Source organism: Salvelinus fontinalis, unplaced genomic scaffold (assembly GCF_029448725.1).
Source record: "Salvelinus fontinalis isolate EN_2023a unplaced genomic scaffold, ASM2944872v1 scaffold_0001, whole genome shotgun sequence".
Lineage (NCBI taxonomy): Eukaryota > Metazoa > Chordata > Actinopteri > Salmoniformes > Salmonidae > Salvelinus > Salvelinus fontinalis.
The window spans coordinates 389,032-416,921 of record NW_026600210.1 but is presented as its reverse complement, the minus strand read 5'-3'; the positions used below and the strand labels follow the sequence as shown (position 1 = coordinate 416,921).

The 27,890-nt window shown below is 42.5% G+C and overlaps 1 protein-coding gene across 1 annotated transcript; it reads right to left on the bottom strand.

Moving 5' to 3' along the window:
* Positions 1 to 941: 941 nt before the first annotated feature.
* ppcdc (phosphopantothenoylcysteine decarboxylase) lies at positions 942 to 27,890 on the bottom strand. The gene is made up of 5 exons (XM_055910126.1): positions 27,747 to 27,890; positions 24,883 to 24,978; positions 16,808 to 16,936; positions 3,013 to 3,181; positions 942 to 2,823 (listed from the first exon to the last, which is right to left on the bottom strand). The coding sequence occupies exons 1-5, from the start codon at positions 27,888 to 27,890 to the stop codon at positions 2,720 to 2,722; spliced, it is 642 nt and encodes a 213-aa protein (XP_055766101.1). The 3' UTR covers positions 942 to 2,719.

Here is a 27,890-nt window from a genome sequence, read left to right as displayed (position 1 = left end):
AAGAGTAGCTGCTGCCTTGGCAGGAACTAATGGGGATCCATAATAAACCCCAGGAAGAGTAGCTGCTGCCTTGGCAGGAACTAATGGGGATCCATAATAAACCCCAGGAAGAGTAGCTGCTGCCTTGGCAGGAACTAATGGGGATCCATAATAAACCCCAGGAAGAGTAGCTGCTGCCTTGGCAGGAACTAATGGGGATCCATAATAAACTCCAGGAAGAGTAGCCACTGCCTTGGCAGGAACTCATGGGGATCCATAATAAACCCCAGGAAGAGTAGCTGCTGCCTTGGCAGGAACTAATGGGGATCCATAATAAACCCCAGGAAGAGTAGCTGCTGCCTTGGCAGGAACTAATGGGGATCCATAATAAACCCCAGGAAGAGTAGCTGCTGCCTTGGCAGGAACTAATGAGGATCCATAATAAACCCCCAGGAAGAGTAGCTGCTGCCTTGGCAGGAACTAATGGGGATCCATAATAAACCCCAGGAAGAGTAGCTGCTGCCTTGGCAGGAACTAATGGGGATCCATAATAAACCCCAGGAAGAGTAGCTGCTGCCTTGGCAGGAACTAATGAGGATCCATAATAAACCCCAGGAAGAGTAGCTGCTGCCTTGGCAACAGGAACTAATGGGGATCCATAATAAACCCCAGGGAGAGTAGCTGCAAGTCATCATGAAGTCAGCAAATTATCAGGTGTTTTGGAGTTCAGTGTCCAAAAACTGGGTCTCCGTTTAAGGTTGTTGTTCCAGCAGGACAATGACCCCAAACACACATCAGAAAGCACCCAGAAATGATTACAGAATAAACACGGGGACTGTTCTGGAGTGGCCAGCGATAACCTATAGAGTCACCACGGGACCTTACTAAGAAGCATGACATAACACTCACATAGCAGCTGTCGCTGCTAATCCAAGTCAACAAGAATATCCGACACAAATTCCTTGATAATTAAAACACAAACATTTATTGCAAACTCTTGTCTCTTTAACATTTGGCTTCAATAAAATCAGTTTCATTACATTCAAATGATTACATCACAAATAACTGCAGCAATCTTCATCTGAATGCCTCATCTTCGTGTCAATGGCCCAATCCCAAACGGACCCCTAGACCCTGGCCCAATTGGACCCCTAGACCCTGGCCCAATCCCAATCGGACCCCTAGACCCTGGCCCAATCGGACCCCTAGACCCCGGCCCAATCCCAAACGGACCCCTAGACCCTGGCCCAATCCCAATCGGACCCCTAGACCCTGGCCCAATCCCAATCGGACCCCTAGACCCTGGCCCAATCGGACCCCTAGACCCTGGCCCAATCGCAAACGGACCCCTAGACCCTGGCCCAATCGGACCCCTAGACCCTGGCCCAATCCCAAACGGACCCCTAGACCCTGGCCCAATTGGACCCCTAGACCCTGGCCCAATCCCAATCGGACCCCTAGACCCTGGCCCAATCGGACCCCTAGACCCTGGCCCAATCCCAATCGAACCCCTAGACCCTGGCCCAATCCCAATCGGACCCCTAGACCCTGGCCCAATTGGACCCCTAGACCCTGGCCCAATCCCAATCGGACCCCTAGACCCTGGCCCAATCGGACCCCTAGACCCTGGCCCAATCGGACCCCTAGACCCTGGCCCAATCGCAAACGGACCCCTAGACCCTGGCCCAATCGCAAACGGACCCCTAGACCCTGGCCCAATCGCAAACGGACCCCTAGACCCTGGCCCAATCGGACCCCTAGACCCTGGCCCAATCCCAATCGGACCCCTAGACCCTGGCCCAATTGGACCCCTAGACCCTGGCCCAATCCCAATCGGACCCCTAGACCCTGGCCCAATTGGACCCCTAGACCCTGGCCCAATTCCAAACGGACCCCTAGACCCTGGCCAATCCCAAACGGACCCCTAGACCCTGGCCCAATCGGACCCCTAGACCCTGGCCCAATCCCAATCGGACCCCTAGACCCTGGCCCAATCCCAATCGGACCCCTAGACCCTGGCCCAATCCCAATCGGACCCCTAGACCCAGGCCCAATTGGACCCCTAGACCCTGGCCCAATCCCAAACAAACCCCTAGGTCACAGGTGTCAAACTCATTCCACGGGGGGCCGAGTGTCTGCGGGTTTTCGCTCCTCCCTTGTACTTGATTGATGAATTAACATCACTAATTAGTTAGGAACTCCCCACACCTGGTTGTCTAGGGCTTTATTGAAAGGAAAAACCAAAAACCTGCAGACACTAGGCCCTCCGTGGAATGAGTTTGACACCCCTGCCCTAGACCCTGGCCCAATCCCAAACGGACCCCTAGACCCTGGCCCAATCCCAAACGGACCCCTAGACCCTGGCCCAATCCCAAACGGACCCCTAAACCCTGGCCCAATCCCAAACGGACCCCTAGACCCTAGGGATTGATTTAAGCAGATGTATGTAGATTTGACAGGCGCAGTCATTATGGTAATAGTTCCACCTTGCCCTCTGATAGGCTAGGTGGAAGTTTCAGCATTCTACCTATTCCAATCAAAATCCTCTCAGATCTCCACAAGTTCATAGGGTCTAGGAGTCCATCTGGGTTTAAATATCTGCAGTTTATTCATATTCACAGCACCAGGCCTGCCCCTTCCTCACAGCACCAGGCCTGCCCCTTCCTCACAGCACCAGGCCTGCCCCTTCCTCACAGCACCAGGCCTGCCCCTTCCTCACAGCACCAGGCCTGCCCCTTCCTCACAGCACCAGGCCTGCCCCTTCCTGAGGAGACTCAGCAGCTTTCTGGATGAATTGGTTCACAACATCTACGATCGTTGACACCTCTGCCATGGCTCCTTTACCTGTAAAGTGACACTTCAAGTTAGGTACAAAGGTGAACGAGGTACAAAGGTGAACGATGTACAGTTTATAGCTCCATAGTCCAGACAGAACACAACAGTATGTTTTAATTTAGCGGTGAGGAACGACTAACGGAAAGCTTCCATTCATCGATCTAAACACTGAACACGTGGTGAACTACCAGCACAGACCTCGGTCTCCACAGACCAGTTTCTTGGCGATACAGGGGATCTCAACGTAGCCGAACTCTTTAAGGCTGTCCACCTGGCGGCAGGTGATGGGGTGATGCCACATAGCCGTGTTCATCGCTGGACAGAAGAGTAGAGGACGCCTGGTATCCCAGGCCCGCACCACACACGTCTGAAAATAAGTAGAGTACAGTACATTACAGTATAGTAGAGTACACTAGAGTACAGTACATTACAGTATAGTAGAGTACAGTACATTGCAGTATAGTAGAGTACACTAGAGTACAGTACATTACAGTATAGTAGAGTACACTAGAGTACAGTACATTACAGTATAGTAGAGTAGAGTACATTACAGTATAGTAGAGTACACTAGAGTACAGTACATTACAGTATAGTAGAGTACAGTACATTACAGTATAGTAGAGTACACTAGAGTACAGTACATTACAGTATAGTAGAGTACACTAGAGTACAGTACATTACAGTAGAGTACACTAGAGTACAGTACATTACAGTATAGTAGAGTACACTAGAGTACAGTACATTACAGTATAGTAGAGTACACTAGAGTACAGTACAGTACAGTAGAGTACACTAGAGTACAGTACATTACAGTATAGTACACTAGAGTACAGTACATTACAGTAGAGTACACTAGAGTACAGTACATTACAGTATAGTAGAGTACACTAGAGTACAGTACATTACAGTATAGTAGAGTACACAAGAGTACAGTACATTACAGTAGACTAGAGTACAGTACATTACAGTAGACTAGAGTACAGTACATTACAGTAGACTAGAGTACAGTACATTACAGTAGACTAGAGTACAGTACATTACAGGAGAGTACACTAGAGTACAGTACATTACAGTAGAGTACACTAGAGTACAGTACATTACAGTAGACTAGAGTACACTAGAGTACAGTAGAGTACAGTACATTACAGTATAGTACACTAGAGTACAGTACATTACAGTAGAGTACACTAGAGTACAGTACATTACAGTATAGTAGAGTACACTAGAGTACAGTAGAGTACAGTACATTACAGTATAGTACACTAGAGTACAGTATAGTAGAGTACACTAGAGTACAGTACATTACAGTACAGTAGAGTACACTAGAGTACAGTACATTACAGTAGAGTACACTAGAGTACAGTACATTACAGTAGAGTACACTAGAGTACAGTACATTACAGTATAGTAGAGTACAGTACATTACAGTAGAGTACACTAGAGTACAGTACATTAGAGTAGAGTACACTAGAGTACAGTACATTACAGTAGAGTACACTAGAGTACAGTACATTACAGTATAGTACAATACAGTACATTACAGTATAGTCGAGTACAGTACATTACAGTATAGTAGAGTACAGTACATTACAGTATAGTACACTAGAGTACAGTACATTACAGTAGAGTACAGTACATTACAGTATAGTACACTAGAGTACAGTACATTACAGTATAGTAGAGTACAGTACATTACAGTATAGTACACTAGAGTACAGTACATTACAGTATAGTAGAGTACAGTACATTACAGTATAGTAGAGTACACTAGAGTACAGTACATTACAGTATAGTACAGTACATCACATTACAGTATAGTAGAGTACAATAGAGCACAGCACAGAATAGTCCCATAGAGTATAGTAGAGTATATCACAGTATAGTAGAGTACATTACAGTATAGTACAGTACATTATAGTAGAGTACAATAGAGTACAGTACAGCGTAGTCCCATAGAGTACAATAGAGTACAGTACAGAATAGCCCCATAGAGTATAGTACATTACAGTATAGTATAGTACATTACAGTATTGTAGAGTACAATAGAGTACAGTACAATAGAGTACAGTACAGAATAGTACAATAGAGTACAGTACAGAATAGTACAATAGAGTATAGTAGAGTACAATAGAGTACAGTACAGAATAGTACAATAGAGTATAGTGGAGTAGTACAATAGAGTATAGTAGAGTACAATAGAGTTGTTGGAATCGGGCTAAACTTTGATTATTGAGATAGTAAAAGAATGATAGGAAATGAAAGAGACTGGGTGTTATGTTAGAAGGTAATTGTTCTCTGAAGAAAGACAGAAGGCTTTGGAATGTGTTTGATGGAGGAGAGGAGAGCGACGTGTTGGGAAGACAGATGGAGATCTGTGGATTAGGTGAAGGAGGAGATGAGGTCGAGGTCAGTTCCCCTGAAGGGAGTCATCAGGGTTGGTATCTGGTTACCTTCTTTCCTGTGGAGCCATAAACTGTAAGGAGGAGTGTCTTCAGTAGGAGGTATATAAACTGTGAGTACAATAGAGTACAATAGAGTATAGTAGAGTACATTGCAGTATAGCAGAGTACAGTAGAGTATAGTACATCACAGTATAGCAGAGTACAATAGAGTATAGTAGAGTACATCACAGTATAGCGGAGCACAATAGAGTATAGTATAGTACATCACAGTATAGCAGAGTACAATAGAGTATAGTAGAGTACATCACAGTATATCAGAGTACAATAGAGTATAGTAGAGAACATCACAGTATAGCAGAGCGCAATAGAGTATAGTAGGGTACACCGCAGTATAGCAGAGTACAATAGAGTATAGTAGAGCACATCACAGTATAGCAGAGTACAATAGACTATAGTAGAGCACATCACAGTATAGCAGAGTACAATAGACTATAGTAGAGTACATCACAGTATAGCAGAGTACAATAGAGTGTAGTATAGTACATCCCAACATAGCAGAGTATGGCAGAGTACACCACAGTATATCAGAGTACAATATAGTGTGGTAGAGAACATCACAGTATAGCAGATTACAATAGAGTATAGTAGAGTACAGTATGGCAGAGCACAATAGAGTATAGTAGAGTACATCACAGTATAGCAGAGTATAGTAGAGTACATCACAGTATAGCGGAGCACAATAGAGTATAGCAAAGTGCATCACAGTATAGCAGAGTACAGTATAGTATAGTAGAGTACACCACAGTATAGCAGAGTACAATAGAGTATATCGGCGAACATCGCAGTATAGTATAGTGGACTACAGTACCGTATAGCAGAGTACAGTAGAGCATAGTACAGTAGAGAACAATAGAGTATAGTAGCGTACATCACAATGCAGTAGAGTACAATAGAGTATATTAGAGTGCAATAGAGTATAGTACAGTAGAGCACACTAGAGTATATTAGAGTGGAGAACAGTACAGTACAATACAGTATAGACAGTGCAATGGAGTATTGTAGAGTACAATAGAGTATAGTACAGTACAGTAGAACATAGTACAATACAATAGAGTATTTACAGTGTAATAGAGTATAGTAAAACAGAGCATAGTAGAGTACAGTAGAATAGAGTATATGAGAGTAGAATACAGTAGAATATAGTATCGTACAGTAGAACATAGTACGAGCGTAGAATATAGTAGAGTACAGTAGAATAGTCTAGTACAGTAGAATAGAGTATATAAGTTATAGTACAGTAGAATAGAGTATAGTATAGTAGAATACAGTAGAATAGAACATATGAGAGTAGAGTACAGTAGAATAGTAGAATAGAAGAGTACAGTAGAATAGAATAGAGTCTGAGAGTACAGTAGAATAGAGTACAGTACAGTAGAATAGAGTACAGTAGAATAGAGTCTAGTACAGTAGAATAGAGTCTAGTAGAATAGAGTCTAGTACAGTAGAATAGAGTCTAGTAGAATAGAGTCTAGTAGAGTAGAATAGAGTACAGTACAGTAGAATAGAGTCTAGTAGAGTAGAATAGAGTTTAAGAGTACAGTAGAATAGAGTACAGTACAGTAGAATAGAGTCTAGTAGAATAGAGTCTAGTAGAGTAGAATAGAGTCTGAGAGTACAGTAGAATATAGTCTAGTACAGTAGAATAGAGTCTAGTAGAGTAGAATAGAGTCTGAGAGTACAGTAGAATAGAGTCTAGTAGAGTAGAATAGAGTATATGAGATTATAGTACAGTAGAATACAGTATAGTAGAATACAGTAGAATAGAACATATGAGAGTAGAGTACAGTAGAATAGTAGAATAGAAGAGTACAGTAGAATAGAATAGAGTCTGAGAGTACAGTAGAATAGAGTACAGTACAGTAGAATAGAGTACAGTAAAATAGAGTCTAGTAGAGTAGAATAGAGTCTAGTAGAGTAGAATAGAGTACAGTAGAATAGAGTACAGTACAGTAGAATAGAGTACGGTACAGTAGAATAGAGTCTAGTAGAGTAGAATAGAGTACAGTACAGTAGAATAGAGTCTAGTAGAGTAGAATAGAGTACAGTAGAATAGAGTACGGTACAGTAGAATAGAGTACAGTAGAATAGAGTCCAGTACAGTAGAATAGAGTACAGTAGAATAGAGTACGGTACAGTAGAATAGAGTACAGTAGAATAGAGTCAAGTAGAGTAGAATAGAATATAGTACAGTAGAATAGAGTCTAGTAGAGTAGAATAGAGTCCAGTACAGTAGAATAGAGTACAGTAGAATAGAGTACAGTACAGTAGAATAGAGTACGGTACAGTAGAATAGAGTACAGTAGAGTAGAATAGAGTACAGTAGAATAGAGTACGGTACAGTAGAATAGAGTACAGTAGAATAGAGTACGGTACAGTAGAATAGAGTCTAGTAGAGTAGAATAGAGTACAGTAGAATAGAGTACGGTACAGTAGAATAGAGTACAGTAGAATAGAGTACGGTACAGTAGAATAGAGTACAGTAGAGTAGAATAGAGTACAGTAGAATAGAGTACGGTACAGTAGAATAGGGTACAGTAGAATAGAGTACGGTACAGTAGAATAGAGTACAGTAGAATAGAGTCTAGTAGAGTAGAATATAGTACAGTAGAATAGAGTACGGTACAGTAGAATAGAGTACAGTAGAATAGAGTACGGTACAGTAGAATAGAGTACAGTAGAATAGAGTACGGTACAGTAGAATAGAGTACAGTAGAATAGAGTCTAGTAGAGTAGAATATAGTACAGTAGAATAGAGTACGGTACAGTAGAATAGAGTACAGTAGAATAGAGTACGGTACAGTAGAATAGAGTACAGTACAGTAGAATAGAGTCTAGTAGAGTAGAATAGAGTACAGTAGAGTAGAATAGAGTACAGTACAGTAGAATAGAGTCTAGTAGAGTAGAATAGAGTCTAGTAGAGTAGAATAGAGTACAGTACAGTAGAATAGAGTCTAGTAGAGTAGAATAGAGTACAGTACAGTAGAATAGAGTATGGTACAGTAGAATAGAGTACAGTACAGTAGAATAGAGTCTAGTAGAGTAGAATAGAGTACAGTACAGTAGAATAGAGTACAGTAGAATAGAGTACAGTAGAATAGAGTACAGTAGAATAGAGTACAGTAGAATAGAGTACAGTAGAATAGAGTACAGTAGAATAGAGTCTAGTACAGTAGAATAGAGTACAGTAGAATAGAGTACAGTAGAATAGAGTCTAGTACAGTAGAATAGAGTACAGTAGAATAGAGTACAGTAGAGTATAGTACAGTAGAATAGAGTACAGTAGAGTATAGTACAGTAGAATAGAGTACAGTAGAATAGAGTACAGTAGAATAGAGTACAGTAGAATAGAGTACAGTAGAGTAGAATAGAGTACAGTACAGTAGAATAGAGTCTAGTAGAGTAGAATAGAGTATAGTACAGTAGAATAGAGTACAGTACAGTAGAATAGAGTACAGTAGAATAGAGTACAGTACAGTAGAATAGAGTACAGTAGAATAGAGTCTAGTAGAGTAGAATATAGTACAGTAGAGTATAGTACAGTACAGTAGAATAGAGTCCAGTACAGTAGAATAGAGTACAGTAGAATAGAGTACAGTACAGTAGAATAGAGTACAGTAGAATAGAGTCTAGTAGAGTAGAATATAGTACAGTAGAGTATAGTACAGTACAGAGGAATAGAGTACAGTAGAATAGAGTACAGTAGAATAGAGTACAGTACAGTAGAATAGAGTACAGTAGAATAGAGTACAGTAGAATAGAGTACAGTAGGATAGAGTACAGTACAGTAGAATAGAGTACAGTAGAATAGAGTACAGTACAGTAGAATAAAGTACAGTAGAATAGAGTACGGTACAGTAGAATAGAGTACAGTAGAATAGAGTACGGTACAGTAGAATAGAGTCTAGTAGAGTAGAATAGAGTACAGTACAGTAGAATAGAGTACAGTACAGTAGAATAGAGTACGGTACAGTAGAATAGAGTACAGTAGAATAGAGTCCAGTACAGTAGAATAGAGTACAGTAGAGTAGAATAGAGTACAGTAGAATAGAGTACAGTAGAATAGAGTACAGTAGAATAGAGTACAGTAGAATAGAGTACAGTACAGTAGAATAGAGTACAGTAGAATAGAGTACAGTACAGTAGAATAAAGTACAGTAGAATAGAGTACGGTACAGTAGAATAGAGTACAGTAGAATAGAGTACAGTAGAATAGAGTACAGTACAGTAGAATAAAGTACAGTAGAATAGAGTACAGTAGAATATAGTAGAGTAGAATAGAATATAGTATATGATAGTAGAGTGGCCTAATGGGTTGACACCACATAGTAGTGTTCATGGTCATAGTAGTGTTCATGGTAGTGTTCATAGTCGTGTTTATAGTAGTGTTCATGGTCATAGTAGTGTTCATGGTAGTGTTCATAGTAGTGTTCATGGTCATAGTAGTGTTCATGGTAGTGTTCATGGTAGTTTTCATGGTAGTGTTCATAGTAGTGTTCATGGTCATAGTAGTGTTCATGGTAGTGTTCATGGTGGTGTTCATGGTAGTGTTCATGGTAGTGTTCATGGTAGTGTTCATGGTGGTGTTCATGGTAGTGTTCATGGTAGTGTTCATAGTAGTGTTCATAGTAGTGTTCATAGTAGTGTTCATGGTCATAGTAGTGTTCATGGTAGTGTTCATGGTGGTGTTCATGGTAGTGTTCATGGTAGTGTTCATGGTCATAGTAGTGTTCATGGTAGTGTTCAGGGTGGTGTTCATGGTAGTGTTTATAGTAGTGTTCAGGGTAGTGTTCATAGTAGTGTTCATGGCAGTGTTCATGGTCATAGTAGTGTTCAGGGTAGTGTTCATGGTAGTGTTCAGAGTAGTGTTCATGGTAGTGTTCATGGTAGTGTTCAGGGTGGTGTTCATGGTAGTGTTTATAGTAGTGTTCATGGTAGTGTTCATGGTAGTGTTCATAGTAGTGTTCATGGTAGTGTTCAGGGTAGTGTTCATAGTAGTGTTCATGGCAGTGTTCATGGTCATAGTAGTGTTCAGGGTAGTGTTCATGGTGGTGTTTATAGTAGTGTTCAGAGTAGTGTTCAGGGTAGTGTTCATGGTAGTGTTTATAGTAGTGTTCAGAGTAGTGTTCATGGTAGTGTTCAGGGTAGTGTTCAGGGTAGTGTTCAGGGTAGTGTGTATAGTAGTGTTCATGGTAGTGTGTATAGTAGTGTTCATGGTAGTGTTCATGGTAGTGTGTATAGTAGTGTTCATGGTAGTGTGTATAGTAGTGTTCATGGTAGTGTTCATGGTAGTGAGTATAGTAGTGTTCATGGTAGTGTTCAGGGTAGTGAGTATAGTAGTGTTCATGGTAGTGAGTATAGTAGTGTTCATGGTAGTGTGTATAGTAGTGTTCATGGTAGTGTTCATGGTAGTGAGTATAGTAGTGTTCATGGTAGTGTTCATGGTAGTGTTCATGGTAGTGTTCATGGTAGTGTTCAGGGTAGTGAGTATAGTAGTGTTCATGGTAGTGAGTATAGTAGTGTTCATGGTAGTGTGTATAGTAGTGTTCATGGTAGTGTGTATAGTAGTGTTCATGGTAGTGCGTATAGTAGTGTTCATGGTAGTGAGTATAGTAGTGTTCATGGTAGTGTTCATGGTAGTGAGTATAGTAGTGTTTATGGTAGTGTTCATGGTAGTGTGTATAGTAGTGTTCATGGTAGTGAGTATAGTAGTGTTCATGGTAGTGTTCATGGTAGTGAGTATAGTAGTGTTCATGGTAGTGTTCATGGTAGGGAGTATAGTAGTGTTCATGGTAGTGAGTATAGTAGTGTTCATGGTAGTGAGTATAATAGTGTTCATGGTAGTGAGTATAGTAGTGTTCATGGTAGTGTTCATGGTAGTGTTCATGGTAGTGTGTATAGTAGTGTTCATGGTAGTGTTCATGGTAGTGTGTATAGTAGTTTTCATGGTAGTGAGTAGAGTAGTGTTCATGGTAGTGTGTATAGTAGTGTTCATGGTAGTGTGTATAGTAGTGTTCATGGTAGTGAGTATAGTAGTGTTCATAGTAGTGAGTATAGTAGTGTTTATGGTAGTGAGTATAGTAGTGTTCATGGTAGTGTTCATGGTAGTGTTCATGGTAGTGTGTATAGTAGTGTTCATGGTAGTGTGTATAGTATTGTTCATGGTAGTGTGTATAGTAGTGTTCATGGTAGTGTGTATAGTAGTGTTCATGGTAGTGTTCATGGTAGTGAGTATAGTAGTGTTCATGGTAGTGTGTATAGTAGTGTTCATGGTAGAGTTCATGGTAGTGAGTATAGTAGTGTTCATGGTAGTGTTCAGGGTGGTGTTCATGGTAGTGTTTATAGTAGTGTTCATGGTAGTGTTCATGGTAGTGTTTATAGTAGTGTTCATGGTCATAGTAGTGATCAGGGTAGTGTTCATGGTAGTGTTCATGGTAGTGTTCATAGTAGTGTTCATGGTAGTGTTCAGGGTAGTGTTCATAGTAGTGTTCATAGTAGTGTTCATGGTCATAGTAGTGATCAGGGTAGTGTTCATGGTGGTGTTTATAGTAGTGTTCATGGTAGTGTTCAGGGTAGTGTTTATAGTAGTGTTCAGAGTAGTGTTCATGGTAGTGTGTATAGTAGTGTTCATGGTAGTGTTCATGGTAGTGTTCAGGGTAGTGTTCAGGGTAGTGTGTATAGTACTGTTCATGGTAGTGTTCAGGGTAGTGTTCAGGGTAGTGTTCAGGGTAGTGTGTATAGTAGTGTTCATGGTAGTGTTCATGGTAGTGTGTATAGTAGTGTTCATGGTAGTGTGTATAGTAGTGTTCATGGTAGTGTTCATGGTAGTGTTCAGGGTAGTGTTCATGGTAGTGTGTATAGTAGTGTTCATGGTAGTGAGTATAGTAGTGTTCATGGTAGTGTTCATGGTAGTGTTCATGGTAGTGTGTATAGTAGTGTTCATGGTAGTGTGTATAGTAGTGTTCATGGTAGTGTGTATAGTAGTGTTCATAGTAGTGAGTATAGTAGTGTTCATGGTAGTGTGTATAGTAGTGTTCATGGTAGTGTTCATGGTAGTGTTCAGGGTAGTGAGTATAGTAGTGTTCATGGTAGTGAGTATAGTAGTGTTCATGGTAGTGTGTATAGTAGTGTTCATGGTAGTGTGTATAGTAGTGTTCATGGTAGTGCGTATAGTAGTGTTCATGGTAGTGAGTATAGTAGTGTTCATGGTAGTGTTCATGGTAGTGAGTATAGTAGTGTTTATGGTAGTGTTCATGGTAGTGTGTATAGTAGTGTTCATGGTAGTGAGTATAGTAGTGTTCATGGTAGTGAGTATAGTAGTGTTCATGGTAGTGAGTATAGTAGTGTTCATGGTAGTGTTCATGGTAGTGAGTATAGTAGTGTTCATGGTAGTGAGTATAGTAGTGTTCATGGTAGTGAGTATAATAGTGTTCATGGTAGTGAGTATAGTAGTGTTCAGGGTAGTGTTCATGGTAGTGTTCATGGTAGTGTTCATGGTAGTGAGTATAGTAGTGTTCATGGTAGTGTTCATGGTAGTGAGTATAGTAGTGTTTATGGTAGTGTTCATGGTAGTGAGTATAGTAGTGTTCATGGTAGTGTTCATGGTAGTGTTCATGGTAGTGTTCAGGGTAGTGTTCATGGTAGTGTTCAGGGTAGTGTTCAGGGTAGTGTTCATGGTAGTGAGTATAGTAGTGTTCATGGTAGTGTTCATGGTAGTGTTCATGGTAGTGTTCATGGTAGTGTGTATAGTAGTGTTCATGGTAGTGTGTATATTAGTGTTCATGGTAGTGTTCATGGTAGTGTTCATGGTAGTGAGTATAGTAGTGTTCATAGTAGTGAGTATAGTAGTGTTTATGGTAGTGTTCATGGTAGTGAGTATAGTAGTGTTCATGGTAGTGTTCATGGTAGTGTTCATGGTAGTGTTCAGGGTAGTGTTCATGGTAGTGTTCAGGGTAGTGTTCATGGTAGTGTTCATGGTAGTGAGTATAGTAGTGTTCATGGTAGTGTTCATGGTAGTGAGTATAGTAGTGTTCATGGTAGTGTTCATGGTAGTGTTCATGGTAGTGTGTATAGTAGTGTTCATGGTAGTGTGTATATTAGTGTTCATGGTAGTGTTCATGGTAGTGTTCATGGTAGTGAGTATAGTAGTGTTCATGTTCATGGTAGTGTTCATGGTAGTGAGTATAGTAGTGTTCATGGTAGTGTGTATAGTAGTTTTCATGGTAGTGAGTATAATAGTGTTCATGGTAGTGAGTATAGTAGTGTTTATGGTAGTGTTCATGGTAGTGAGTATAGTAGTGTTCATGGTAGCGTTCATGGTAGTGTTCAGGGCAGTGTTCATGGTAGTGTTCAGGGTAGTGTTCATGGTAGTGTTCAGGGTAGTGTTCATGGTAGTGTTCATGGTAGTGTTCAGGGTAGTGTTCATGGTAGTGTTCATGGTAGTGAGTATAGTAGTGTTCATGGTAGTGTTCATGGTAGTGAGTATAGTAGTGTTCATGGTAGTGTTCATGGTAGTGTGTATAGTAGTGTTCATGGTAGTGTGTATAGTAGTGTTCATGGTAGTGTTCAGGGTAGTGAGTATAGTAGTGTTCATGGTAGTGAGTATAGTAGTGTTCATGGTAGTGGTATAGTAGTGTTCATGGTAGTGAGTATAGTAGTGTTCATGGTAGTGAGTATAGTAGTGTTCATGGTAGTGAGTATATTAGTGTTCATGGTAGTGTTCATGGTAGTGAGTAGAGTAGTGTTCATGGTAGTGTGTATAGTAGTGTTCATGGTAGTGAGTATAGTAGTGTTCATGGTAGTGAGTATAGTAGTGTTCATGGTAGTGAGTATAGTAGTGTTCATGGTAGTGTTCATGGTAGTGAGTATAGTAGTGTTCATAGTAGTGAGTATAGTAGTGTTCATGGTATTGTTCATGGTAGTGAGTATAGTAGTGTTCATGGTAGTGAGTATAGTAGTGTTCAGGGTAGTGTTCATGGTAGTGTTCATGGTAGTGAGTATAGTAGTGTTTATGGTAGTGTTCATGGTAGTGAGTATAGTAGTGTTCATGGTAGTGTTCATGGTAGTGTTCAGGGTAGTGTTCATGGTAGTGTTCAGGGTAGTGTTCATGGTAGTGAGTATAGTAGTGTTCATGGTAGTGTTCATGGTAGTGAGTATAGTAGTGTTCATGGTAGTGTTCATGGTAGTGTTCATGGTAGTGTTCATGGTAGTGAGTATAGTAGTGTTCATGGTAGTGTTCATGGTAGTGAGTATAGTAGTGTTCATGGTAGTGTTCATGGTAGTGTTCATGGTAGTGAGTATAGTAGTGTTCATGGTAGTGTTCATGGTAGTGAGTATAGTAGTGTTCATGGTAGTGTTCATGGTAGTGAGTATAGTAGTGTTCATGGTAGTGTTCATGGTAGTGTTCATGGTAGTGAGTATAGTAGTGTGCATGGTAGTGTTCATGGTAGTGAGTATAGTAGTGTTCATGGTAGTGTTCATGGTAGTGAGTATAGTAGTGTTCATGGTAGTGAGTATAGTAGTGTTCGTGGTAGTGTTCATGGTAGTGAGTATAGTAGTGTTCATGGTAGTGTTCATGGTAGTGTTCATAGCATGACAGAACAGTAGAGGAGGACTGGTGTTCCAGCCACCACACACGTATTTCCTTGATTCCTCAAGTCCTCTTTCCTTGCCTCCTCAAAACGCATTGGAGTAGCAGCATCCCAGCCATGTCCTGTTGACAGGCTGTCTAGCTACAGAGGATCCATGTCCCGTTGACAGGCAGTCTGTCTAGCTACAGAGGATCCATGTCCCGTTGACAGGCAGTCTGTCTAGCTACGGAGGATCCATGTCCCGTTGACAGGCAGTCTGTCTAGCTACGGAGGAGCCATGTCCCGTTGACAGGCAGTCTGTCTAGCTACGGAGGATCCATGTCCTGTAGACAGGCAGTCTGTCTAGCTACGGAGGATCCATGCCCTGTTGACAGGCAGTCTGTCTAGCTACAGAGGATCCATGTCCTGTTGACAGGCAGTCTAACTACAGAGGATCCATGTCCTGTTGACAGGCAGTCTGTCTAGCTACGGAGGATCCATGTCCTGTTGACAGGCAGTCTGTCTAGCTACGGAGGATCCATGTCCTGTTGACAGGCAGTCTGTCTAGCTACGGAGGATCCATGTCCTGTTGACAGGCAGTCTGTCTAGCTACGGAGGATCCATGTCCTGTTGACAGGCAGTCTGTCTAGCTACGGAGGATCCATGTCCTGTTGACAGGCAGTCTGTCTAGCTACGGAGGAGCCATGTCCTGTTGACAGGCAGTCTGTCTAGCTACGGAGGATCCATGTCCCGTTGACAGGCAGTCTGTCTAGCTACGGAGGATCCATGTCCTGTTGACAGGCAGTCTGTCTAGCTACGGAGGATCCATGTCCCGTTTAAAGGCAGTCTGTCTAGCTACGGAGGATCCATGTCCCGTTGACAGGCAGTCTGTCTAGCTACGGAGGATCCATGTCCCGTTGACAGGCAGTCTGTCTAGCTACGGAGGATCCATGTCCTGTTGACAGGCAGTCTGTCTAGCTACGGAGGATCCATGTCCCGTTGACAGGCAGTCTGTCTAGCTACGGAGGATCCATGTCCCGTTGACAGGCAGTCTGTCTAGCTACGGAGGATCCATGTCCCGTTGACAGGCAGTCTGTCTAGCTACGGAGGATCCATGTCCCGTTGACAGGCAGTCTGTCTAGCTACGGAGGATCCATGTCCCGTTGACAGGCAGTCTGTCTAGCTACGGAGGATCTATGTCCTGTTGACAGGCAGTCTGTCTAGCTACGGAGGAGCCATGTCCTGTTGACAGGCAGTCTGTCTAGCTACAGAGGATCCATGTCCTGTTGACAGGCAGTCTAACTACAGAGGATCCATGTCCTGTTGACAGGCAGTCTGTCTAGCTACGGAGGATCCATGTCCTGTTGACAGGCAGTCTGTCTAGCTACGGAGGATCCATGTCCTGTTGACAGGCAGTCTGTCTAGCTACGGAGGATCCATGTCCTGTTGACAGGCAGTCTGTCTAGCTACGGAGGAGCCATGTCCTGTTGACAGGCAGTCTGTCTAGCTACGGAGGATCCATGTCCTGTTGACAGGCAGTCTGTCTAGCTACGGAGGATCCATGTCCCGTTGACAGGCAGTCTGTCTAGCTACGGAGGATCCATGTCCCGTTGACAGGCAGTCTGTCTAGCTACGGAGGTTCCATGTCCCGTTGACAGGCAGTCTGTCTAGCTACGGAGGATCCATGTCCCGTTGACAGGCAGTCTGTCTAGCTACGGAGGATCCATGTCCTGTTGACAGGCAGTCTGTCTAGCTACGGAGGGTCCATGTCCCTGTTGACAGGCAGTCTGTCTAGCTACTGAGGATCCATGTCCCTGTTGACAGGCAGTCTGTCTAGCTACAGAGGATCCATGTCCCGTTGACAGGCAGTCTGTCTACCTACGGAGGATCCATGTTCCGTTGACAGGCAGTCTGTCTAGCTACGGAGGAGCCATGTCCTGTCAGTCTACCAGTACAATATCTCACCAGTAAGTTGTCACAGATGCCGCTGGCGATCTTCCCCAGTGTGTTAGCGTCCAGAGGGGCTATAACGAGGAGGTCAGCCCAGCGTCTCAGCTCTATGTGCAGCACAGGGTCAGAACGCTGGCTCCACAGCTATGGGACAACAGGAACACATTTTCAAGACATTATCAGAGACATTATCACATCTAGGTCCACAGCTACGGGACAATAGGAACACTATCAAGACATTATCAGAGACATTATCACATCTGGGTCCACAGCTACGGGACAATAGGAACACTATCAAGACATTATCAGATACATTATCACATCTGGGTCCACAGCTATGGGACAATAGGAACACTATCAAGACATTATCAGATACATTATCACATCTAGGTCCACAGCTATGGGACAATAGGAACACTATCAAGACATTATCAGATACATTATCACATCTGGGTCCACAGCTATGGGACAATAGGAACACTATCAAGACATTATCAGATACATTATCACATCTGGGTCCACAGCTATGGGACAATAGGAACACATTTTCAAGACATTATCAGAGACATTATCACATCTAGCTCCACAGCTATGGGACAATAGGAACACTATCAAGACATTATCAGATACATTATCACATCTGGGTCCACAGCTATGGGACAATAGGAACACATTTTCAAGACATTATCAGAGACATTATCACATCTGGGTCCACAGCTATGGGACAATAGGAACACATTTTCAAGACATTATCAGAGACATTATCACATCTAGGTCCACAGCTACGGGACAATAGGAACACTATCAAGACATTATCACATCTGGGTCCACAGCTACGGGACCATAGGAACACTATCAAGACATTATCACATCTGGGTCCACAGCTATGGGACAATAGGAACACTATCAAGACATTATCACATCTGGGTCCACAGCTATGGGACAATAGGAACACTATCAAGACATTATCAGATACATTATCACATCTGGGTCCACAGCTATGGGACAATAGGAACACTATCAAGACATTATCAGATACATTATCACATCTAGGTCCACAGCTATGGGACAATAGGAACACTATCAAGACATTATCAGATACATTATCACATCTAGGTCCACAGCTACGGGACAATAGGAACACATTTTCAAGACATTATCAGAGACATTATCACATCTAGCTCCACAGCTATGGGACAATAGGAACACTATCAAGACATTATCAGAGACATTATCACATCTAGGTCCACAGCTATGGGACAATAGGAACACTATCAAGACATTATCAGAGACATTATCACATCTGGGTCCACAGCTATGGGACAATAGGAACACTATCAAGACATTATCAGATACATTATCACATCTGGGTCTGCAGCTATGGGACAATAGGAACACTATCAAGACATTATCACATCTGGGTCCACAGCTACGGGACCATAGGAACACTATCAAGACATTATCACATCTGGGTCCACAGCTATGGGACAATAGGAACACTATCAAGACATTATCAGATACATTATCACATCTGGGTCCACAGCTATGGGACAATAGGAACACTATCAAGACATTATCAGAGACATTATCACATCTAGGTCCACAGCTATGGGACAATAGGAACACTATCAAGACATTATCAGAGACATTATCACATCTGGGTCCACAGCTATGGGACAATAGGAACACTATCAAGACATTATCACATCTAGGTCCACAGCAACGGACAATAGGAACACTATCAAGACATTATCAGAGACATTATCACATCTAGGTCCACAGCTATGGGACAATAGGAACACTATCAAGACATTATCAGAGACATTATCACATCTAGGTCCACAGCTATGGGACAATAGGAACACTATCAAGACATTATCAGAGACATTATCACATCTAGGTCCACAGCTATGGGACAATAGGAACACTATCAAGACATTATCAGAGACATTATCACATCTGGGTCCACAGCTATGGGACAATAGGAACACTATCAAGACATTATCAGATACATTATCACATCTGGGTCTGCAGCTATGGGACAATAGGAACACTATCAAGACATTATCACATCTGGGTCCACAGCTACAGGACCATAGGAACACTATCAAGACATTATCACATCTGGGTCCACAGCTATGGGACAATAGGAACACTATCAAGACATTATCAGATACATTATCACATCTGGGTCTGCAGCTATGGGACAATAGGAACACTATCAAGACATTATCAGATACATTATCACATCTAGGTCCACAGGCCTCTTCTAGGATTTGCATTATTGAAGAATAATGTCCTTTTATAAAGACCTGTCATGCAATGCAACATAATTTACATGACTGGAGACTTAGTCTTAGTCAGATAGATTAGAGAGTCTTCTCTTTTCAGCCACTTGTTTTCCATAAACACTGTTTATCCAGTGATTGTATATATAAAATATTGCAAAAAAGGTTTTAGTTGCTGTTCACTGACAGACTCAACTGTTAGATTGCCTATTTATCAGGAGTTTTTCAAGTTGTATTAGTTGTATGTACAGGATACACATGGTATACACCGTCCAATCAAATTGCAGGTTCCTTCTGGACAATACAACAACAATAAGACATAAAAGATAATAATACCAAGATAAAGTAAATGTCAGTAGAATAGACATTTAGCATCAATATAATACAGGAAGACAATTTACAGTCCAATATTTACACGTGTATTGGAGATGGGGGGGGGGGGGCAGTGTATAAACTGAGCAGTATTTAGCAATCATAATACGATTCTGATAAGCAGCAGTTGTGATGTGTGTGTGTGTGTAGCATGAATATACTGTACACTGACTATAGCAAACATTAGGAACACCTTCCTAATATTGATTTGCAAACCAACCCCCACCTCCCACCCTTTTTGTCCTCAGAACAGCCTCAATTCTTCGGGGCATGGACTCTACAAGGTGTCTTGACTGGTTCTATATATGATATACTGGTCCACCTCCTACCCAGTTATGTGAAATATGGTAGATTAGTTCCTAATGAATTAATTCCACTTGACTGATTTCCTGAGTAAAATCGTTGAAAATTGTTGCATGTTGCAATTATATTTTTGTTCAGTGTATATATATTTTTCCAGATACTGGTGTACAACACCAAGGCGATTTCTTTACGTAGTGTTGTGTTGTCTCTCTTGTTGTGATGTGTGTTTTGTCCTATATATATATTGTATTTATTTGTCATTTTTAATCCAAGGCCCCTTTCTCCACAGGAGGTCTTTTGCCTTTTGGTAGGCCGTCATTGTAAATAAGAATTTGTTCTTAATTAACTGACATGCCTAGTTAAATAAAGGTTACATATATTTTTTTTATGAATTAAATAGGGACACGCCTTATGTCTATGATTTATACAGACCCGATAATTTCCAAAAGCACGTTTGAATCAAAAATAGAAGCTGATGCTGTTTGCTTAATAATATCCTGTTCCGAGTCAGAGGGTTATAGCGTTAGCATCACCGCTACCCCCCTGCTAAAGCACCGTCGGGACTGGGCCTTCATATTGAATTCATTTCATTAAATTTAAATGTATGTTTTCGCCCGAAGTTCCAAATGCCTTTATTTGTTAGTCTCCTTCACTCCTCTGCGCTGTGTGCACCTCCCCATTTACACCAGAGATCGGTATATAATGAAGACATGCACGTCTCTGCCTTAACAACGGGAGTCGTTGTCCCAGAGGCGGGGAGACGACAAGTTTAAAGTCAATCCGACGTCTGCATTGGCCGCGCAGCATTTTACGGTGTGATATGGCCTCTTCATACTTCTTGCACTACGCTGAGCAGTGCAGAGCTGTTGTCAAGGAAGTTGTCAAGGAAGTGAGTTTGTGTTTATTTACGACCTCCCGCCCCCTCACCTACAGTCAACCAATCATGTCAATGCGGAACTATATAGAGCCTTCCGCATTGTTACAACATTAGAGAAGCGCACAGCGAGTTCAATTTGTCCTCTGCGTACATCCGGGGGCGCCGATAATTGTGTCACATCATCCATATCCGACAACATTTTCGGATCAAGAATAAATTGGCTCTTAAGGTCCAAAATAAACACATAGCAACGCATTGGGCTTCTTTTGGACAGATTTTAGCGAGAGTTAAACTTCTCGCTTTGCCTCTCCCTCTTATGTTTTACACACACCAAGCCCCTGTCCCTCACGCTAACAATGCTGAGAAATCACATCTTTCTCTCTGATAAGCGCTTTCAACTCGTTATTTGTATTTTAGGTTTGGTCCAACCGAATCGGTCACATGGACACTCAACTCCAGCCACTTTAATAATGGAAATTTATGTAAAAAATGTATCACTAGCCACTTTAAACAATGCCACTTAATATAATGTTTACATACCATACATTACTCATCTCATATATATATACTGTACTCTATACCATCTACTGCATCTTGCCTATGCCGTTCTGTACCATCACTCATTCATATATCTTTATGTACATATTCTTTATCCCTTTACACTTGTGTGTATAAGGTAGTTGTTGTGAAATTGTTAGGTTAGATTACTTGTTGGTTATTACTGCATTGTTGGAACTAAAAGCACAAGCATTTCGCTACACTCGCATTAACATCTGCTAACCCTGTGTATGTGACCAATAACATGGGATTTGATTTAAAACACAATTTCACTCTAATAGAGGATACGTTCCCTTTTACGCAGCGATGCCCATTTTATTCTGAGAAATAAAGGTATGCCACGTGATTTCAAGTGGACAGGCTAACATGCTTTTCAAACAGTAGGGTGTTTTCATAACTATTCAACTGTTTGAAATGCAGTGTATTTGACCTTTAAATAAAAGTTATGGTGCAATTTAAAGGAAATACAAAAATGAATAAAAAATGGAGATACCATATTATCGTGAATCATAAATGTGAAAAGAATTTAGATGCTAATTTAGGCCATATCGCCATTCATCCAGCTATAGTGATCGCAGGACAGGAAGTTAGCGGGGCTAACCCATACTGTGTGGCTAATCAGCGTTGGAGGCTAACCCATACTGTGTGGCTAATTAGCGTTGGAGGATAACTCACACGGTGAGAATCTAACCCCGGAATTTAGTAGCTGTCTAACACAGCGAGTGGTCACTGAGGATTAATAGAACGATGTATACGATCTTCAGTCGAGGGGTTGCTAGTTTTGTCTGTCACCTCCCTCGAAGTCTTCACAGCTCTCCCTCGCTGTGGTCCACGTGAGTCGCGTCAGCCTGGATATAGCTAGCTGTGGTTCTGTTTCAATACTTCTGCAGGTGCCAACTTAATCCCTAGACTCTGTGAGCACAATGCAGACCAACGGTTTTCAAAGTCACTGGCGTTGCTCCAGGATTATTTTAGGATTAGCCTAGTGAGTCATGTAGGGTTAGGTATAGATATCCCCTAAGAGATGTAGGCCTGGGTAATGACCAACCCCACTGAGTTCTACCTGCCGACCCCACTGCGCTCTACCTGCCGACCCCACCTACCTGCCGACCCCACTGAGTCCTACCTGCCAACCCACTGAGTTCTACCTGCCAAACCCAGATTCCTACCTGCCAACCCCACTGAGTCCTACCTGCCAACCCACTGAGTTCTACCTGCCAACCCCAGATTCCTACCCGCCAACCCCAGATTCCTACCCGCCAAACCCAGATTCCTACCCGCCAAACCCAGATTCCTACCCGCTAACCCCAGATTCCCACCTGCTAAACCCAGATTCCTACCTGCCAAACCCAGATTCCTACCTGCCAAACCCCAGATTCCTACCTGCCGAAACCCAGATTCCTACCTGCCGAAACCCAGATTCCTACCTGCCAAACCCAGATTCCTACCTACCAAACCCAGATTAATACCTGTCAAACCCATATTAATACCTGCCAAACCCAGATTCCTACCTGCCAAACCCAGATTCCTACCTGCCAAACCCAGATTCCTACCTGCCAAACCCAGATTCCTACCTGCCAAACCCAGATTCCTACCTGCCAAACCCAGATTCCTACCTGCCAAACCCAGATTCCTACCTGCCAAACCCAGATTCCTACCTGCCAAACCCAGATTCCTACCTACCAAACCCAGATTCCTACCTACCAAACCCAGATTCCTACCAACCAAACCCAGATTCCTACCTGCCAAACCCAGATTCCTACCTGCTAACCCCAGATTCCTACCCGCTAACCCCAGATTCCTACCTGCCAAACCCCAGATTCCTACCTGCCAAACCCCAGATTCCTACCTGCCAAACCCAGATTCCTACCTGCCAACCCCAGATTCCTACCTGCCAACCCCAGATTCCTACCTGCCAAACCCAGATTCCTACCTGCCAAACCCAGATTCCTACCTACCAAACCCAGATTCCTACCTACCAAACCCAGATTCCTACCTACCAAACCCAGATTCCTACCTGCCAAACCCAGATTCCTACCTGCTAACCCCAGATTCCTACCCGCTAACCCCAGATTCCTACCTGCCAAACCCCAGATTCCTACCTGCCAAACCCAGATTCCTACCTGCCAAACCCAGATTCCTACCTGCCAAACCCAGATTCCTACCTGCCAAACCCAGATTCCTACCTGCCAAACCCAGATTCCTACCTGCCAAACCCAGATTCCTACCTGCCAACCCCAGATTCCTACCTGCCAACCCCAGATTCCTACCTGCCAACCCCAGATTCCTACCTGCCAAACCCAGATTCCTACCTGCCAAACCCAGATTCCTACCTGCCAACCCCACAGGGGTCCAATAGAGTCCAGTCAACATTTACCGAACACGTTGAGAAAATATTTTGGTAGCCTAACTATAGACATATTCGTCTTCTCTTTTCAGCAGCAGACATTTGATTTCCAAACTGTGTTTTTATCGCAATTAGATTTGGAAATATAGGACCAGTAAAGAAAACAGTATATATATATTTTATTGTCACCGTATAGGTGCATGTGTTGTTTTACAGGGTCAGCCATAGTAGTACGTCGCGACTAGAGCCATTTGGATTGAGTGCCTTGCTCAAGGGCACATCGACAGATTTTTCCCCTTCTCGGCTAAGGTATTCGAACCAGCGACCTTTCGGGTTGACGCTTTAACCGCTAGGCTACCTGCCCCAATAACCCCTAGGCTACCTGCCCCAATAACCCCTAGGCTACCTGCCCCAATAACCCCTAGGCTACCTGCCCCAATAACCCCTAGGCTACCTGCCCCAATAACCCCTAGGCTACCTGGCCCAATAACCCCTAGGCTACCTGGCCCAATAACCCTCGGGCTACCTGCCCCAATAACCCCCGGGCTACCTGCCCCAATAACCCCCAGGCTACCTGCCCCAATAACCCCTAGGCTACCTGCCCCAATAACCCCTAGGCTACCTGGCCCAATAACCCCTAGGCTACCTGGCCCAATAACCCCTAGGCTACCTGGCCCAATAACCCCTAGGCTACCTGGCCCAATAACCCCTAGGCTACCTGCCCCAATAACCCCTAGGCTACCTGCCCCAATAACCCCTAGGCTACCTGCCCCAATAACCCCTAGGCTACCTGCCCCAATAACCCCTAGGCTACCTGCCCCAATAACCCCTAGGCTACCTGCCCCAATAACCCCTAGGCTACCTGCCCCAATAACCCCTAGGCTACCTGCCCCAATAACCCCCAGGCTACCTGCCCCAATAACCCCTAGGCTACCTGCCCCAATAACCCCTAGGCTACCTGCCCCAATAACCCCTAGGCTACCTGCCCCAATAACCCCTAGGCTACCTGCCCCAATAACCCCTAGGCTACCTGCCCCAATAACCCCTAGGCTACCTGCCCCAATAACCCCTAGGCTACCTGCCGGCCAGTCAACTACAAGTCAATTATAACTCTACACGAATAAACCCTGTGTCTGAGGTTTTCACTAGATGGTATACTGCTTATGTCAGAATGGACTTTTCATAGCAGGTTAGGAGAATTTACGCAGCGGGTTAGGATAATTAGGATAAGGTTAGGAAAAGGGTTAGGATAGGCTAAAATGCAACAACAAAAAAAAAAAACGTTGTATGTCAATTAGACCTAAGCTCTATCTTATCTCGACTGGACCTGTGTTTGATAACTAACCTCCCACTCATCTGCGTCGCTGTAGACGCTGACAGCCACCTCGGCTGGGTCGTAGAAGTGCTTGGCGTGTTCTGTAGTGACGACACGCACATCCACCTGCAAACGGGCACAATAAGGGTGTTATTCCAACCTTGAAACACAAACCAACCCTTAACCCCTAACACCTCTCCCCTAGGATCAACCACATATCTACTAACACATATCTACAATACATTAAGTGTGTTACCTCAGACCTCTACTACCACATATCTACAATACATTAAGTGTGTTACCTCAGACCACTACTACCACATATCTACAATACATTAAGTGTGTTACCTCAGACCACTACTCTACTACCACATATCTACAATACATTAAGTGTGTTACCTCAGACCACTACTACCACATATCTACAATACATTAAGTGTGTTACCTCAGACCACTACTCTACTACCACATATCTACAATACATTAAGTGTGTTACCTCAGACCACTACTACCACATATCTACAATACATTAAGTGTGTTACCTCAGACCTCTACTACCACATATCTACAATACATTAAGTGTGTTACCTCAGACCACTACTCTACTACCACATATCTACAATACATTAAGTGTGTTACCTCAGACCACTACTCTACTACCACATATCTACAATACATTAAGTGTGTTACCTCAGACCTCTACTACCACATATCTACAATACATTAAGTGTTACCTCAGACCACTACTCTACTACCACATATCTACAATACATTAAGTGTGTTACCTCAGACCACTACTCTACTACCACATATCTACTAACACATATCTACAATACATTAAGTGTGTTACCTCAGACCACTACTACCACATATCTACAATACATTAAGTGTGTTACCTCAGACCTCTACTACCACATATCTACAATACATTAAGTGTGTTACCTCAGACCACTACTACCACATATCTACAATACATTAAGTGTGTTACCTCAGACCACTACTACCACATATCTACAATACATTAAGTGTGTTACCTCAGACCTCTACTACCACATATCTACAATACATTAAGTGTGTTACCTCAGACCACTACTACCACATATCTACAATACATTAAGTGTGTTACCTCAGACCTCTACTACCACATATCTACAATACATTAAGTGTGTTACCTCAGACCTCTACTACCACATATCTACAATACATTAAGTGTGTTACCTCAGACCACTACTCTACTACCACATATCTACAATACATTAAGTGTGTTACCTCAGACCACTACTCTACTACCACATATCTACAATACATTAAGTGTGTTACCTCAGACCACTACTCTACTACCACATATCTACAATACATTAAGTGTGTTACCTCAGACCACTACTACCACATATCTACAATACATTAAGTGTGTTACCTCAGACCTCTACTACCACATATCTACAATACATTAAGTGTGTTACCTCAGACCTCTACTACCACATATCTACAATACATTAAGTGTGTTACCTCAGACCACTACTACCACATATCTACAATACATTAAGTGTGTTACCTCAGACCACTACTACCACATATCTACAATACATTAAGTGTGTTACCTCAGACCTCTACTACCACATATCTACAATACATTAAGTGTGTTACCTCAGACCACTACTCTACTACCACATATCTACAATACATTAAGTGTGTTACCTCAGACCACTACTACCACATATCTACAATACATTAAGTGTGTTACCTCAGACCTCTACTACCACATATCTACAATACATTAAGTGTGTTACCTCAGACCACTACTCTACTACCACATATCTACAATACATTAAGTGTGTTACCTCAGACCACTACTACCACATATCTACAATACATTAAGTCTGTGATCTGTTAGACAGGTAACTCTTTATCCCCATTATCGCAGGGGGTGTAAAGCCATAACACATCAGTTTTTCCAGCAGTAGACTATGATCAATCATGTCAAAAGCTGCACTGAAGTCTAACAAAAACAGCCCCCACAGTCTCAGCCAATCATCAAAGTGCTGTGCTTGCTGAGTGTCCTTCCCTATAAGCTGAAAGTCTGTTGTCAATTTGTTTACTGTGAAATAGCATCGTTTCTGGTCAAACACCATTTTTCCCAGAAGTTTACTAAGGGTTGGTAACAGACTGATTGGTTGGCTATTTGAGCCAGTAAAGTGGGCTTTACTATTCTTAGGTAGCGGAATAACCATGACATGAAAGCATGAACAAATAGATGAATTATTAATTATATTGCAGTGTTACAGTTCAGATATGAAGATTATTTTTTTTATGGTTGATGTCCGAACCTAATCTGTGATTTACCTCTGTTTGTGCCTCTACAAATGCCCATAATTGGACATGATGATATTCTTCAAGGTAAACTGAAGTTGATAAATTCATTGGGGGGCCGTTATGGGGTTTGATAATTTAGCTCGGCCTAGATATTACCTGCTATTAGAAGTGTTGATTATCTAGGCCTATCTACATAACAGATTTTCGGGGATAGAGCTAATCCAACCTAGCTTCCTTTTCTACTGAAAACCGGATGTGGTAGCATTAGCCTGTTACGTTCGGGTTAATGCTGATATGACCTGATATTAGAAGTGTAACGTCGTGACTGCACCTCTAGGACACGTAAATAATTATTTTTTTTTGGGGGGGGGGGGATTTCCCCGTCAGTTTCTGTTAGTTGCATAATAAATAGAGCGTTTGGTTTGATACAAGGTGACCATCGTCCTCCAGCGGTATAACCATGCATGTGCAGGTGACAGAGAGCAACGTTTGACACCATACTTGTTTGAGTAACGCTGACTCATGAATCCAAAATACAGCTAGCAGGAAACCCATCCCAGTTGGATGACCTGTCTACTTACCCCGGGTAACTCTAGGAGTTGGGAGACCAACAGAGGCACTTTGAGAGCTGCCACACTACCCGTGACCCCAACCAGCACCCGAAATTTACCACACGAGTCTAACAAATCACATTTCGGAGACGTTACGGGCGATTCCGCCTGCAT

Excerpts from the sequence above, each read along its gene's own strand:
- ppcdc (XM_055910126.1), bottom strand. The coding sequence starts at position 27,890 with ATGCAGGCGGAATCGCCCGTAACGTCTCCGAAATGTGATTTGTTAGAC. Across the intron at positions 16,937-24,882 it reads GCGACGCAGATGAGTGGGAG|CTGTGGAGCCAGCGTTCTGA; the intron begins GTTAGTTATCAA and ends GTTGTCCCATAG. Across the intron at positions 3,182-16,807 it reads GCATCTGTGACAACTTACTG|ACGTGTGTGGTGCGGGCCTG; the intron begins GTGAGATATTGT and ends ACTTATTTTCAG.